The sequence below is a fragment of the Rattus norvegicus genome, chromosome 9, assembly GCF_036323735.1.
Source record: "Rattus norvegicus strain BN/NHsdMcwi chromosome 9, GRCr8, whole genome shotgun sequence".
NCBI classification, from domain to species: Eukaryota; Metazoa; Chordata; class Mammalia; order Rodentia; family Muridae; genus Rattus; species Rattus norvegicus.
Window position 1 is genome coordinate 79584296 of NC_086027.1, and position 17373 is coordinate 79601668.

The following is a 17373-nucleotide window of genomic DNA, read 5'->3' on the forward strand; positions in this document are numbered from 1 at the left end:
GCCATTAAAGGCTAGGTTCATAATCAACTTACTTTTTATGATAAACTTATGCCATCAGGTAGGAGAACTTAATCTGAAAAATATCCTCTTCTTAAATATTATTTCTATATTCTATCAGAAAAATCCAATAGGTGTACAATAGAAAATAATTTAATCTTTGATCCATCTAACTACATGTGCCCACATAAATACCTACTATTCCAATGTATATTTGCATCTGTCTCGGGCTTTTCTCATATCCTCAGAACTTCTTGAAGTCTCTCTGGACTGACTCCCAGGATCTCCTTAAGAGTCCTTGTTTCTAAGCCAGGGTTTTTATTGTGTTTGGTGCTTTATTCTTGTACATAAAGCCTGTGAATTTTGATGTCTTCCTCTCTCTGAAGATCTAGTATAATGTAACTTAGCATCCATTTCTTCCTATCCTGCCAATAGGAGTACAGAAAGCTCAGAGGTCTTACCACTTTGCCTAAGTTCTAAAGAGACTACAGGAACTATCTTGGAGCCTTGCAAAACTATGTGGGCCAGCCCTTCATTCCTCTAACCCCTAACCAAAGCATGTTGTCATGCCTGATACACATATAAGTACTCAATCACTACTCATACTCAGTGAGTAAGGTTTTAAAAGCATTCCATGTCCATAATTCATCTCCCTGAAGAAGAACTTTCTAGTCATGTGGCTTCAAGTTTTCTGTTTATTTTGGGATTTGGAATTTAATCACATTTCTCTTCTCCCCTCTCGTCCCTCTAACCCCTCCCACATACACTTCCCCACCCTTCTTCAAATCATGACCTCTTTTTCAGCATTTGATATTGTATACACACTTGTATTTGTATGTACACTTATATTCCTAAATATAACCTTTTCTGTTTATATAAGACTATATATATATATATATATATATATATATATATATATATATATATATGTTTTCAGGGTTGACCATGTGGCACTGGACAGGCATTTGGTGTGCTCTTCCCTGAAGAGACCACCTCTCTTATTCAGTTGTCTAGAGTTGTGTGTATTGGGTTGAAGCCTCATGAGCTTTCCCCTGTGCAGTTGGCCTATTTATTGATGTCTTCCTTGTCCAGCCCACATTGGATGGTAATGCCGATGAGACTTTAGGAGTGTAGCTTCTGATGTGACTAAGACACACATCTGAGAACAAACTGCATGATTGGCACTTATACTCTTCCTGCCTCAAAACTCTACATAATAGAATATAAAAAGGAATAGATAAAATGCAGTAGAATATTCTATATAATGTAACTTTTTATTTATGTATGTACAATATTTACTAAGATAGAAGTAATATATAATGAATTTAAAATTTTACTAAGTCTTTTATCAGTTTGTCAATCATGTAATGTTTCTTCTATCCACAATATTGAAAATTAAAATCAAATTATAGTTACGTATATTTAATTGAATTTTGCAGGTTATTGAACATTCTAGGTTACCTCACCTATAATTGTTATTCTAAATTACTTGAGTTCTTTCATAAACGATTTATGTGTATTTTTGATGCAAGTATCAAATGGTGAATGTTCAAAGCATAGACCATTTGCCTAACCCAAGACATATGCCGAATTATGAGGCAAGCGTCTCTCTAAGTATGATTGCTCAAAGTTTGTCATGTAAAAGGAAAACATTCATAGTTTAATTGTTTTACACATGGTGTCTAAATTTTGCAAACTTAGATATCTAATCAGATTAGATGTTAATATTCATTATACTAGCTAATGAATGTATACAGTGTAATATTCCTTCTTTTAGCTATTTTGTAGTTTTTATTTATTTAGATCATATAAGTGTATATATACATGTGTCTATCTTCTTTCCTCTACTCCTCTCCCCTTCTCCTCTCCTCTTCTCTCTTCTTTTCTCTGTCTGTTCGTCTGTCTGTCTGTTTGTCTGTCTGTCTCTGTGTGTGTGTGTGTTTGTGTGTGTGTGTTTGTGTGTACACATGCATATAGGTATGTGCACATTGCTAGTGCTCACAGAGGCTAGCAATGTCACATCTCCAGGACTCAGAGTTTTCAGATAAGACCTGGGAACCAACATAGGTCCTCTGAATGAGTATCAATGGTTAACTTCTCCAGTCCCATTTTCTATTTTATAAATTGCTTCTCCTTATTCCAGCATTGTTCGTATATCTTTTAAGAAAGATTTTCTCAAATTATCTTTACCATGTTAAAAAAAAATACAGTGGTAGCGGAAGGGAAGTGAGAAGTGATCAATCAAAATCCAGCTTCTCAAATAAATTCTTATGTGAGAAAATATTCCATGTTTCAATACTTCTTTAATTACATGACATGTGTTATAATCGAAATTATCTTAGGGTGTATTTACTAATCTAATTGCTCTTCTTTTACATTTCAAATACGTTGAAGAAAGTAGCCTTTCTTTTATCATTGTCATAATAAAGTGGTATTTCTATTTCAATCACTAAGGAAGTGATCATCATAATCAAACTATAATAAATGTTAGTTGTTATCATGCTGTAAATTAGTTGGTTAATAGATATATAGATATTTTCTTAGGTGATCATTTTTTAAAAACCACATTAAATTAAACAAAATTTTAATGATGTCATCTCAAAGACTTTTTTTTAATTCTCAATCTCTGCATCTATAATATTGAAACAAGTTTGACTGTGTTCCTGAGCCTTTATTCTGCTATGAAAGTATTTGATTCCAGGGTTGGAGAGATGGCTTAGTGATTCAGAGCTCACTTTCAGATGACCTGTTTGGTATTCAGCACCCACATCAGCAGTCTTACAACCTCTGAAACTCCAGTTTTGCCCTAAACTGGCACTGCACACACGTGATGGTACGAAACATGCACACACACACACACACACACACACACACACACACACACACATATATACTTACATAAATACACATATCCATACACAGAAAGACATAAATAAAATAGCATTTATTTTCTAGATGAAATATACTATTTAACCTAATTTACTTAACTGCTATAGTGCTTCATTTCCTGTTTTTTATTTTTTTCAAATTTATTAAAGTATAATGGTCAAATAAAATAATAATGATCACCTTTCACCAACTACCTCCCGTCTACCTGTAAAATTTTTTATTTTCCTTTTCTATGGAGATCCATCTTCCCCCAACTCCCAGATCTTCCCTATTTGTCTAACCTCTCTTGGTCTATGGATTGTAGCTTGGTTATCATTTGCTTAATGGTTATTATCCACTTAAATGTGAAAAGATACCATCTTTTTTCTCGATCTGAGTCACCTCTCTCAGGATCATATTTTCTAGTTCTACACATTTTCCTGCAAATTTCATGATGCCATTTATTTTAAACATCTGATAAATACTACACTGTGTAAATTTACATTGTATTTATCCATTCTTCTACTGAAGGGCATCTAGGTTGTTCCTGTTACAGGCTATTACAAACAAAACCACAACAAACATGGTTCAGCAGGTGCTGTTGTGGTAGGAGAGAGAGTCTTTGGGTATATGCCCAAGAGTGGTACAGTTGGATCTTGAGGTAGATTTAGTCCCAAACCTTCTGAGGAAAAAGGAGCCACCATGTTGATTTCCATAGTGGATTTATGAGTTTGTACACTGATCAGCAATGGATGAGTCTTCTTGTTGCTCCACATCCTTCCTAGCCTGAGCTGTCATTTGTGTTCCTGGTCTTATCCACTGTGACGGGTGTGACATGGAGTCATGAAGTCATGGAGTTTGTCACCCCCTGATGGCTGAGGATGAACAATTCTTTATGTGTTTCTCAGGCATGTGAAACCCCTCTACTTAGAATTCTCCACTTAGATCTATACCCCATTTAAAACGAGATTATTTGGTTTTTCAATATCCAATGTTTTGAGCTCTTTATATATTTTGATATTAATCCTCTATCACATGTGGAGTTTGTAAAATCATTTCCCATTCTGTGACTGTTTTGTTCTATTGATGGTGTCCTTTGCCTTACAGAGTATTTTTAGTTTCATTAGCTTCCGTTTAATAATCTGCATCTTAGCACCTGCATTCCTGCATTGTAAGTATCTGTTCAGAAAGTTGTCTCCTGTGCCAATGTATCCAAAGCTATTCCCCACTTTCAATTCTGTCATTTTCATTGTATCATGTTATATCGATGTCTTTGATCCACTTGGACTTGAGTTTTGTGCAGAGTGACAAATATGGACCTATTTACATTTTTCTATATGTATACTTCCAGCTTGACTAACACCATTTGCTGAAGATGCTGTGTTTTTTGGTATTTCTGATTTATTATTACTACTACTGTAATTATTATTAATTATTCTTTACATCTAGACCACAGTTTCCCTTCCCTTCTCTTCTCCCAGTTTCTCCCTTCCTACCTACCCGCTGGATGAGACTACCCAATGTGAGGGAAAGGGTTCCAAAGTCAGCAAATTAGTCAGAGCGCCTGCTCCCAGGTTAGTAGTAGCAGACCAAGCCCCACAACTGCAGCATGGGTGCAGAGCTCCTAGCTCAGTCCCATGAATGCTCTGAGTTGTCAGTTCAGTCTCTGTGAGCCCTTATGGGCCCAGGTTAGAGGATTCTGTAGGGTTTTCTTTTTTTAGATGTCCTTGACCCCTCTGGCTCCTACAATCCTTCCTCCACGTCTTCCACAATGTTCCACAGTCTTTGTCTAATGTTTGGCTGTGGGTTTCTGTATCTGCTCCCATCAGTTGCTGGATGAAGCTTCTCTGATAACAATTATGGTAGGCTCCATGTTTGTTTCTATCCTAGGCCTCTGGATCCTTGCCCTCTAGGCAGTGCTGGTGTTTTCTCTCTCTCTCTCTCTCTCTCTCTCTCTCTCTCTCTCTCTCTCTCTCTCTCTCTCTCTCTCTCTCTCGGCATAGGTATCAAGCTGACCAGTCATTTGTTTCCCATTCTAACAACTCCCATGCCACCTTTACTCCAGCACATTTTGTAGGTAGCACTAAAAGTGTAGGTTAAAGGTTTTATGGCTGGATTGATGTCCCAATCTCTCCATTGAAAGTCTTGCCTCATTATAGGAGATGGGCAGTTCAGGTTCCTATCATCAACTCCTAGGAATCTTATCTAGGGTCACCCTCCTAGATTCCTGGGAGTTTCCATTGCATTAGGTTTCTAGCCTGTCTACAAAATGCTACCCCCACCCTTTTCTAGTGCATATTTGTGGCTTTTTTTTAATCAAAAGGTTGGTGTCCACAGGCATTTCAATTTATGTCTGGCTCTTCATCTCAATTGCACTGATAAACTTGTCCATTTTTATGCCAATACCATGTAAATCTAGTGCAGTGCAAACTTTCTGCAATCAATGAAGATGGTCCTAATGAGGATTCCTAGTAATGGGAGAGATGGAGTCTCAACTGCTCATCTCTTATAGACAGGTAAGTTGAGGAATTGAATTACATTCAATTGAATTGTTGGTCAAAGGGATCCCACAAAAATCTCCAAACAACCCAGGCTAATGCTACTTCAAAAGTTTGCTCTCCAAAAATTGACAGTGGGCTTCATTGCTGAGGACAACATCCATACCACTCATCAAACATGGAGAAGTCAAGCATACATGGGGCATACATGGAACCTTTGCCCCGACATTCTAATTTCTTTAGTGTTGGAAGGCATTTTGCAAGCTATAGAAAGAGACATATGGATACAAACCCAGCAACAATACCTTTGCCCTAAGATCTGATCTGTCTGAAAAATATGCTAGGGCAATGGTGGCACAGAACTTCAGAGTCACCAACCACTCTGATTTGATTTAATGTCCATTCCCTGAGAAGGAGTCCATACCTGACTGCGTTTGTGTAATCAAGAAGCAGAGACTACCTAGCCCAGAGACCTGGGGTAAAACCAAACATGACTGACCTAAATTAAAGAAAAGAATACATAGTGATAACATGTACTATGTGAAGTTTCTATCCATGTTTATATTATAAAAACACTGTCTAGTCAATCTGATTAATATTTAAAAGTAACCCATCTTTCCTACAGTAGAAATTTAGATCTACTCTCCTAGCAAATCTCAGTATATCAGTTACATACAGTTACTATCATGTGCCTTAGCCCTCTAGAACTTGTTCATATTATAAGAAAGCATGATATTGATTGAGTGGTTCAGGGAGAGCACAGGTGCAGTTGCCCTGCACATGAATAAATTTCTCATTTGCATTCCAGCTCCTTGACTCAGCAAAATTCTCCCTCCCATCCTCACCAGTGAATTTTTAATTGCTGAGTATTTGTGTCCTTAACTGCTTTGTATTGTTCTCAGGGTTTGCAGTAAACCTTGCAGGTAACTGTGTGGGGGCGAATAGGGTGGTGTTCCCTATGCATGTACAGTCTACTGCAAAGAAGTCATTGTGCTCTCAGCCCTTAAGAGAGGCCTACATTTTGACATCAGCTTTTCAGTTTCAGGCACGTTTGCATGTCAGGAGTGTCTGCTCTGTCTCCCTGCATCATACTGCAAAATAACCTTGGTCGTTCAGCCTCAAGGTCTCAGGTGTGGAGTCATTAGCAGCCTTGGAATAGATCAGAATTGCATTACAGCTGCACAACTGCAAACAAAGAGTAATCCATGTTTCTTCAGGCTTAGCAGCAGCATCTGGAGGACTCCTCAGCCCTTGCCTGCAAAGAGAGTTAATTTGGAGTTTTGAGCTAAATTCCCCTGGGATAATTTCTTCAAAAGATGTTTAAATCATAAAGCATATGTGGAAATGAATAAATCAGAGAGCAATGGTGTGAATATCTGTGCCTTCATCTTTAAAAAAGTGGGGGCAGGAGATTACTTTAAAAGGAATTCCACTTCCATATGTGCTATATATATATGCTAACATTTGGGACCGTGTGTGTGTGTGTGTGTGTGTGTGTGTGTGTGTGTGTGTGTGTGTGTGTGTATGTGATCATAAGTATGTGAGAGTGTAGGTATGTACATGCCATTGTATGTACTAGAAGGTCAGAAGACAGCCTTGTGTATAGGAGAATAGACCTTCCACCTTGTTTAGAACAGGATCTCTTGTTCACAGTTGTATATAGAAAGTTGGACAGCTCATGAGCTTCTGGGGATTCTCTTTTCTCTGGCTGCCATCTTGTTGAAAGAGTGCCAAAATCACAGAAACATACAACTACATTGAGCTTTATATGGGATCGAGGTCTCTTAAGTCCTCACATTTATACAAATGATTCACTTAGTGAGCCATCTCCTCATACCATTTAGGGAGACTATTGATCTCAGTGACTACTAGACTCATTAATAGAAATATATCTGTGAACAATTTGTAAGTATTATTGACTATTTTAAGATGAAAGATGCAATGGATCCTATCATGATTATTAAGAAAGAAGCTGAGTTCCAGGGAACTTAAACTTCAGAAATCTTTCTGGCTTTGTGAACCTTCAAAACAATCTCCTATCTTTCATACTGAATTTTTTTCTTGCCTATCATCCCATAGCCCTTGACTCAATGGTTCTCCAAACAGGCAAATGGGGAAAATTAGATTTAATTTCCTGTTTGAAAGCTGTGAGTCATTTTTCACTTCATCTGGTACAAGCTAAAAGTCATCTCTGTGGCCTCTGAAAACCACCATGTCCTCATCTACCTCCTGCTCCTACCCTTCTCTGCTCTGGATCCCAGCAAGCACATTTCTGGTGGCTTTGGAGTCCTTTCCCTAGAATGTCCTGCTTCTGCACATGGTCACAGGTTTCCTCATAGGTTTTCAAAATCAAACAAACTTTATTTTCAAATCAGTTTTAGACTTATAGAACAAAGTAGCCAGGAAAACATTCCGTACATACCCTCTTCTATCTCTCCTCCTCTATATTATTAGCATTTTGCACTAGGATAAACATGTTTGTTATTTATGAGTAACTAATGATGCATTATTAAGTGACTTCCATGCTTGCATTTGGATTCACTTTTCAATATAGAGTGAATGCATCACTGCAATACTGGACAGGATAGCATCACTACCATGAATCCTTTCTATTCCCTTAGGCATCCTTCTTTCTTTCTTTTTCTCCTGAATCCATGGCAACCGCTGACAACTTTACTATCTCTATATTCTTCCTTTTCCAAAATGTCTTGTAGCTGGCCTCATACAATATCACTCTTTAACTGACTGGCTTTGTCACTTAGCAATATGCACTTTTGTTCTTCTGTATCTTTTCCATTTCAGTAGTCAATTTATTTAGCACTCTATAATATTCCATTGTACAAAAGTATCACCATCTATTCATTCACCTATTCAAGAACATCTTGGTTGCCTTGTATTTCTGTCCTGATGGGGGCTATAAACATTCATGTGTAGGATTTTGTATAGACATATATTTTCAACTTCTTTGGATAAATACTGAGAAGCACTGCCAATGCATATTACAATAAGATTATGTTGAGTTGCACAGGAAATCACCAAGCTGCCTTTCAGAATGATGGCATCATTCTGTGTCCTCACCAACAATAAATGAGAGATCCTGCTGGTGCTACATCCTTTCCCCCACTTGCTATTGTCCTTATGGATGTGGGACAACCTGGTGTGGACGTAGCCACACATTACTGTTGTCTTAATTTGTAATTTCCCAGAGGCACATGACCTGAGAATCCTTTTCATGTGCTTATTTACCATCTGTATAGCTTTCTGATGGTGCACATGTATAGAACATTTGCCCATTTTTAAATTAGGTTTCTTTGTTTTCTTTTCTGTTGTGTTTTTAATGGTCTTTGTGTTTTGGATTCAACTCCTTTATCTAGTACATTATTTTGGTAAATATTTTCTTCCAGACTGAGGCTTATCATTTTTACACTTTTGTCCTCTGCAAAATAGAAAAATGTCATTTTAATTAAATATAATCTGTCAACAGTTTCTCTCTCATACATTATGTTTTTGGTGGTGTGCATATGAAAATCATCTCCAAAGTCACCTCAACTCTTTCTAATGTTAGGTTTTCGGCTCATGTAGTTCTGAAGTTTACATTTATATCTGTGATCCATTTTAGGTTACTTCTGTGAATTCTACTGGCGGTTTATCGAGCTGTCTCATTTACATTCCAACTGTGATGTTGCTCCCTTGGAGGGGATTGTCATGCTTGTTCTAGTTAGTGCAGTGCCACCTCACCAATCAGTGAGTGACCTAATATTCTTCCTTTTCCCTATTACTGTCATATCCAAAAATCCTACTGCAGCTTGTTTATTTGTATGTTGACTTTTTCTTTAGATACAACTTAAGCATTAGGGGAGCCAGGACTCAATATATCTTTGTCAACTGTTGTGCCTAACAGAGTAGGACTCAACAAATATGACATATGGGAAAATATTGAATAAATAAATGAATAAACACACTTTAATACTCTAAAAGTGTCATGGTTCTCAACCATAAATGTCTTATTTTTAAGTAACAAGAATAGAAAATTTAAGAGAAGAAAATGAATGGCAATGAATCAGAAACAATGTTTGTACAAAATTCTACCTGTTTTCTTATTCTTCCTGTACCACATATTAAACCCAGCCTAATGGACAATGTGGTAACATAAAAGGAAAGTGACTCAGGAAAATTAAATGATTAGCCTGGAAGGTTTTAGTGTCTCTGGTCTGTTGCCAACATACTTTATTTTTGGAGAAGATCTATTTAATCATTTTGAACAGTCAATAGAAGACCCAGATAGATTGTTTCTTCTTTCCACAAAATGCAAATTAGCTTCACCTAATTTCAGTTTAGTTTTTATTAACTAAGTAATGGAAAGGAATTTATTTGTAATCTGAGTTAGATTAAATGATAAATTGTCTTATCTGTTGCTGACGAAGGAAAAGAATTACGTAGCCTAGTCTTTTTATAGCTTTTAGTGAATCTTGGAACAACCCAAAACTCCAGCAGGAGGTTTGATAATTGATTCCTTGACTGCTGATGGGCCATTAAGTAAAGATTCCTGAGTTTAGAAACATCTATACAAATGTGCCCTGCCATGGGCGAGAGATGAGTAGCCTGGATTCAGCTGAATTATTATCATCATAATATTAATATACTTAATGGAGAGGATGGGGTGAAACATAGTTGTAGAATAGCATTTGCCTAGCACATTCAAGCTTCTGAATTTTATATGTGGTACTTCAATGAATCAGCCAATTAATCAATCACAATAACTAACCCAACAACACCAGTCAAACTATTATCTGTATCTTTCTGGTCTATTTCTTAAAAATTACAGTGCTTCTTATTTTTAAAAATGCATGGTCATTTCAGATTCTTGAATTTAGTCAGATAATCATTCACTCTTCGTGTGTTGCTTACAGTGTGAAGGAAAAAAAACATGTATCTCTTTCCATGGTTTGATAAAGCCATGGAGATAGATAACAATCACTAATACCTGTTCACTAAATTATTTACTGTAAGATTAAAACTGAGCCTGGAGAGATTGCTCAATGGTTAGGGAGACCAAATACTGGTCTTACAGAGGACACAACTTCTGTACCCAGAACCTACATCAAGAGGCTCCCAACTGCCTGTATCTGGAGGTTCAGGCCCTTTGCTTCTCTGGGCAATTCAATCGTGTGCACACACACACACACACATGCACATGATTCAAAATAATAAATGTTATTTTATTTTTAAGGTTATAATTTAATTACATACTCCTCACTTAACCTTTCTATGTCTGATCCCTCCCATATATCTCTTCTCCCTCTGCGTCAAATTCCTGGCCTCTTTTATTCATTAATTGCTATTGTGTGCTTATATGTATTTGTATGTGCATGTATGGACTCAACAGGTTATAGTTAGGAATAATTCTTTCAAAGGAGATGAAAACTTCACAAAGTACTGAGGTAGTTTTCAAAAAATACCTAGATAGAGAGATGATAGATAAATAGATAAATTTGAAAACTAAACAAATCTGCACACAAACTGTGTTTTGCCCAGTGTTGTACTGATTGTGTAGCCCTCAAGTGAGGGTTGGTTTTTATTTGTTCTACTGTTGCCAAGGGTGGTTCCCAGTAATGTCATGTGATCATCAAAATAGTATATAGCTATGCATCAGAGACACACAGAGAGAAATAAAGCAACATAGACTTCATAAGTAAACTTACAGTTGGATAGACTTTCAAGGAGTGGGTGGAAGATAGAATTTAGGGCAAGAACAATCCTGGTGCTAAATCATATGGTGATAATTCACATTGTCCCAAGACTTACTGATTTACTTTCCAGAAGTCAGGAGAAAATCCTGTGATACAAAACAAGGAGATGGTCTGTGTGTGCACAGGGAAAGGAAACAAAGCAATGGAGTAACTGGTCAGGACTTAATAACTATCAGGACTGGGTGTCTGCATTAGCAAATACCATACACTACAAATACTAGAGAATTCTCCCTGTGGTATTCAACAGTACTATCTTCTTCTTAAGACAAAGCCTACTGCACAAAATTTTAGGTTTTTTGAATGCCTAAAATTTGGTGTCTTGTCATTAAAATAAGAGTAGTAATCCATAAAATTTCATTTTATCCATTATAAAAAGTCTTCTTTTAAAAGATTATTGATTTTTATTCAATGTACATTGCTGCTTTGCCTGCATGTATGTCTGGGGAAAGGTGTCAGATCTTAGAGTTACTAACATTGGAGTTACATGAGCTGCCATGTGAATGTTGAGAATTGAACCTGGGTCCTCTGGAAGAGCAGCCATTGCTCATAAACTCTGAGCAATCTCTCCAGCGTGAGGTCTTTTTTATTTGTAAAAAGAAATTGGTATTATAAATACAACACTTAGCTTTTGTAGGAATATATGAGGATTTCTTATCCCCATTTTAAATTTCATTAGCAATAGTCTGTAGTGCATATATACTTTCAATCTACTGTGTGGGAGGGTAAGATATATGTCATACCACAGTGTTTTCCCTCAAGTACTTGAAGAAGACTTTAATACAGGAGAAAAGAGTTACAACAGAGAAAACCTGAAAGATGAGACTACCTCACACACTTAGATTGAAGGCAGAGTTCCAGATAATGCCTGTCTGGTCACTGGAGGGATCTATTGATCACCAGTGACTTTAAATCCAAGAATACTCTGAAACATTTCCTTAAGGGCAAATGTTATTTTCTGACTGACGTCTTGTAAAGAATTAGTTGCAGCAATGGAACCTGGAACACAGAGAAGAAAATGTCCTTTGTCTTTCGGTTCACTCTTTCAAATCTTTTTTTTTTTTTTTTTGGTTCTTTTTTTTTCGGAGCTGGGGAAAATCTTTTTAATTTTGTAGTTTGTCTCCCTATGTTAGTCTGATCTATTTTGAAAGTGGGATGGCTACCAAATGGACTTTCTGTCCATTAAAACACAAAATGTAATAAAAGTATATTAAATTGTATAATTCTCCAGTAGAAGAAGTTGACTATATAAATATTCAGCTGGCCGAATAGACAGGAAGTGGTAGCATTAGTAGCTTTGGTTGTGTCTTAACAACCAATAAAGTCTATGCCATTCACATAGACTTTATCCAAGGATTTTACAATTCCGAGCTCATTTGAACCATAATCCAAACATATTTAAAAGGGAAAAATGAAATCTTCCATGGGTGCTTTTGACTTTCATAACAGAAAGTATAGCACTAAATCTGTTGATTGATTATTGATTGAAATGAAACCAAATACCCAGAGATCCAAATTTTCTTTCTCCATGTGAGTTTGAGTATTCTATTACTTTGTGTTTTGAACATTATGTACTGGCTATAAAGCCAAACTATTAAAAATGACAGGCAGGGGCCCCTAGGTAGTGGTTCTTCGTATCATGTCCAATTTTCTCTCCAACCTTTTTATGCTTTTATTCTTACTACATTCTAACATCAACTGCCTTTCTGATTTGAAGATATCATAGTTCTCCCATTTCACACAAAGTCACGTGCTCAGGACGCTTCTCCTTTCACTGTCCTTGATGCACAGCCTGAGCTCATCCCCTCCTCTAGGAGCTGCCTCAGGCCCCAAATATTCCAAGCATTTTGAGTGGCATGTTTAGAGTTAGCAAACTCCATGAATTTAGAATTTGTTCTTTTTATTGTTATATTTTACTGACTTGAAAAGAAATGAGTTAAAATAATATATTAGCACCTTATTAAAACAATCCTTGGGTTTTATTTAAGTTGGCAAAAGAGAAAAACAGCAGAATTTAGTTTGATATGAATTTCATTTGGCTTAGCAATATTAAAGGTTTTCACTGTGTTTGTAATCCATTTAGTTTCTATCTCATTTCAAAAAATCAATGAGAATAATTTCATATAATTTTAAAAATATATTTAGGGGCTAGCTCAATGGCAGAGTACTTCTTAGCATGTTCTATTTATGATTATGAAAATAGTTTTATACTAATACAAAGTTCTACTCTATTGATTAATGTGTTTTCTTTGAAATCCTATACTATTTATGTATGTGTAGCTCCTAAAACCGTAATGTTAACAAATTTGCTATTTTAACATAGTGCAACATGCAAATTAGTGTGACCTTCAGTAGTGGAATGGTGGTGTGCAAATTAGCATGACCTTTAGTAGTGGAATGGTGGTATGCAATAGAAGATTTGAATTACTATGTAGTCCATATACTGTATATTGCTACTGATATAGTCCTTCCTTATGAAACTAAAAGGAAATAAAGTCTCATTACAAATAAATAACAGGCCAGTCACTTGACTTTCTAGAAGACTATCTTCTGGGAACAATGAAGAAAGTCTCTAAAGTTCACTGTAATTTTGAACCATAGTTGTAGATGCTGATGTTATTGGAGAATCCATAATATACTATGTGGGAAAATACATTTATTTAAGTGTAAATATAAAATACATACCATATGCAAATTAAATGACTACTGTGGCTTTCCTGAGGACAAATGTCTTTTAAATTTTCCATTATATAGGTGCATTGTAGACACACTAGGGGTCACATCCTTAAAGATAAATGGATTCTCTCTTCTAGAAGACATCAACTGCTAATAATTCCTTAACTAGGAGTACATTTTTGTGCCTACCCCTCTCTTCCATGATGGGATATTGTCTGGGTTAAACGTCTGCAGACCTGCAATGTCGTCACAATGCTGTGTGGAAGCCCACACATCTAAAAGTATAGATGTAGACAAATTGGATGGTTTGTTTGTTTGTTTTGTTTTGTTTTATAAGAACAACAAATTGGGTAGTTAAGGAAGGGGTTGGATGGGGGAGAGTTGAAGAGACGACTGTGATAAACTACATTGCATAAAATTCTCAAAGAAGGAAAGAATTGCCAAAGAGATTTATTATAAAATAATGAAAATTACATAATCTATATTTAATGATAGTGGTTTTGAGAGCACAAAATAAAGTATCTAGCTTTATCCTACCCCTTTAAAAATAGTAAAGACCCTAACATCTCCCTAGGAAATACTATCATGAGAAGATTTGTTCTCTGTGAAATTAGATGGGGAAATAAAAGCAAAAACTGAGAATCTTCAGATTGAAGCCTCTCATTTGGTTGAGATTTGATACAAGGCACACACTATTGCATCATTCCTATTGAGCCTAAGGAAGTCGTTACAGATGTGGTTTTTAAAATCATAAGCAGGAATCCTTGGATAGTAAGGAATAAATACCCATGACCTAAGTACGGAACTGCTATCACCAAGCAAATGGTTCAAATGCTACATTGCCAGTTCCGTGTGTTATTCGGCTGTACAGATTTCCTTTGGGGGATATGGTAATTGATGTCTGCTCTGTCCCAAGGCTAGGGAGCAGTCACTGAATTTACCTACCTGCCTGAAACAATAGCAACACACAGACAAAATCAGACAGAACTGATAAAATAAGAGTTTTCAAGACACTGAACATCCAGCAATAGAATGAAATAATCTCAAAGACATAGCAGGCTAGTAAAGTTCGGTGCACACTTGCATCAGGTTAATAGTATCAGAACATTCGTAGGCCACAAATCGAGAAAGCCGAGCCCCAGGGCTGGAGAAATGGCTCAGTGGTTAAGAGTATTGGCTGTTCTTCTAGAGGTCCTGAGTTCAAATCCCATCAACCACATGGTGGCTCACAGTCATCTGTAACAGGATCTTATGCCCTGTTCTGACAGCTACAGTGTACTTACATATAATAAATAAACCTTTAAAAAAAAGAAAGATGAGCCCCAAAATGGGCTTTGATAAACTAAAACCTGAAGGAGTGGGAAGGAGAATACAGGGTTAGCAAGGCTTCTAGAATCCATAGATTAGAGTTCTAGGGAGTAGATTCCTAAAAAGAAAGAGAAAATAATTGTATGAGGTACCTTCCGGATATTCAGATTCGGATCATGCACACATAGAGAGCATAGAAGGCAAAGACCATTAGGATTAAAGGAAAGTTCATTCACACATGGTTGATTCACAGTTTCATCCCAATTGCAAAATCTCAAAATATATGAGGCATTTGCATACTCCATAGAGTATTTGAAAGGATTTTGTCTCAGTAGTAGTGGGAAATAATTATCACTACAGTACATGATGTCATGCTTCAAAGCAACAAACGATAAAATAAAGACCAAAAGGATCAAACTATATTACCTGCATCGTAACATAAGGTTCAAGGATATTTAGAGGAAGTTTTGAAAATGAGCAGCACTTAGCCTGGTCTTCGTATGAGTTCCCTAACAATCAGAGCTCGTGCTGTCTCTGATTCTGTTGCCTAGCATTGGATCCCCTTCCCCTAGCTGAACTGCCTGGTCAGGCCTGAAAAGGAAAGGCTGCACTTAGTCCTGCTGTGACTTTTTGTCCCCAGGTGGCATGGTGCCCATGGGTTCTTCCCATTCTCTGAGGAGAAGGAAAGGAGGTAATAGGGTGAAGGATTTTAAGAATGAGACTGGGGACAGGGGCTTCGATCTGTTGTAAAGTGAATAAATAGATAAATAAATGAGCAACATTTACATAGGAAATAAACAGATCTCGATCACAAATGATCAGACAAGGGAAGGACAGAAGAACAACCCACAATTAAGAAGAAAAAGGTCTCTAAACACAAAACAGGACAGAGCTACTCATTCGCATTTCAGAGAAGACTTGGAAGCTCATTTCAAATACATTTCATCTGTTCAAGATGTTGATCAACATGAAAGATATAGGGGAGACATGATAAAAGTTCAAACATAAAAACCACAGTGACTAAGGTGAGAAGTAAACCCAATGGAAATAATGACGATTTTTATATGGAAAAAAATTAGAAAAGCTAGAGTCAGCAGTAAGACACAGCAATCAGAACCCTGCGGAGTCAAAATCTAATGGTGCCAGACCTCATACCCAGAAAAGAAACTCTTGTCATCTCAGTGTGATATTGAACAATATTTTTAGTATATTCTTTTTTAGTATAATACATTTTAGAGACTTTCATGCAATATATTTCAATCATACTCTGCTCCTACATTCTCCATAACGCATCCCTCTGGCTTTTACATTCCTTTTTTTTTTTTAATTTTACTTAATCTTTCTCTTTTACACTCTAGATTTTATCCGCCGGGTCTACTTTCTGACTGTTCCCCATATCATACCTCCTCCTCACCCCGATGTCTCCATGAGGATGCCCCCACCCTCCCACCTCCCACCCCACCAGACCTCTCCACCCACCACTGTCTCCAGTCTCTTGAGGATCAGGTGATCTTCCACCGTCTTCCCTGAGCCCTGGGTGTAAGACTTATTGTGTAGATGTATCGGTTAGGGACCACTTTTAAAAGATCTGATATGCATGTGTGTAGGTGGGTTAGATTCCCTAATAGGAAGTGGAATTTGGCAGAAAATGTGTAATTGTAACAATTTTAAAAATCAATTATGGTAAGCTACAAGAAGCATGGCTTAAATGTGAAGATATAAAAGAGTTTGTTGTGCTTTTTTTTAAGTGCACAGATATTGTGAATATTGTCCTGGTCCATCATAATCCATGTGACTAGATCTAATCAGTTATGCTTACATTGAGGTATGCCTGTGAGTGTTTCCAGGGAGGTTTAACTGAGGGAGGTGGACCCATTTTAAATGTGTAGGACAGCAGGGATCATCCCTTGAGCAGAGCATCCAGATTAAACAAGGACTGAAGATAATAAAAAGTAAAATGAGCACTGGAATTCATTTTTCACTGCTGTCCGAGTGTCGACGCACATGACCAACAGCCTCAAGCTTCTGTGGCTTAGCCACAGGTGAAAGCCACGCTCAGCACTGTGATGGACAGCGCCCTTGTACTTAATCTCCTCACTTAAAATGCTTGCTAATTTTGTCACAGCAATGAAACAGTAACTAATATAGATATGATATGCCATATAAATACTAATTAAAATAACCTCATTGGTTATGTTACTGCTAGATAAGGTAGGTTGAGTGAGTTCAGAGCCCTCGGCACCAAGGTACCCTTGGATTCCTGGTCTGGAATACACTTC

General features: G+C 36.9%; 1 protein-coding gene across 7 annotated transcripts in view; it reads left to right on the forward strand.

Annotated features, from left to right (window-relative positions):
• The window catches only part of Spag16 (sperm associated antigen 16), a 919670-nt gene that overhangs the window by 801700 nt on the left and 100597 nt on the right, over positions 1-17373 (forward strand). Inside the window, exon 17 of one of the 7 annotated variants that reach the window (XM_063267621.1) lies at positions 8983-9107. The exons of the other annotated variants lie outside the window; for them this stretch is intronic. Coding sequence (XP_063123691.1) covers positions 8983-9107 — 125 coding nt within the window. The remainder of the gene's footprint in view (positions 1-8982; positions 9108-17373) is intronic. 7 annotated transcript variants of the gene reach the window in all.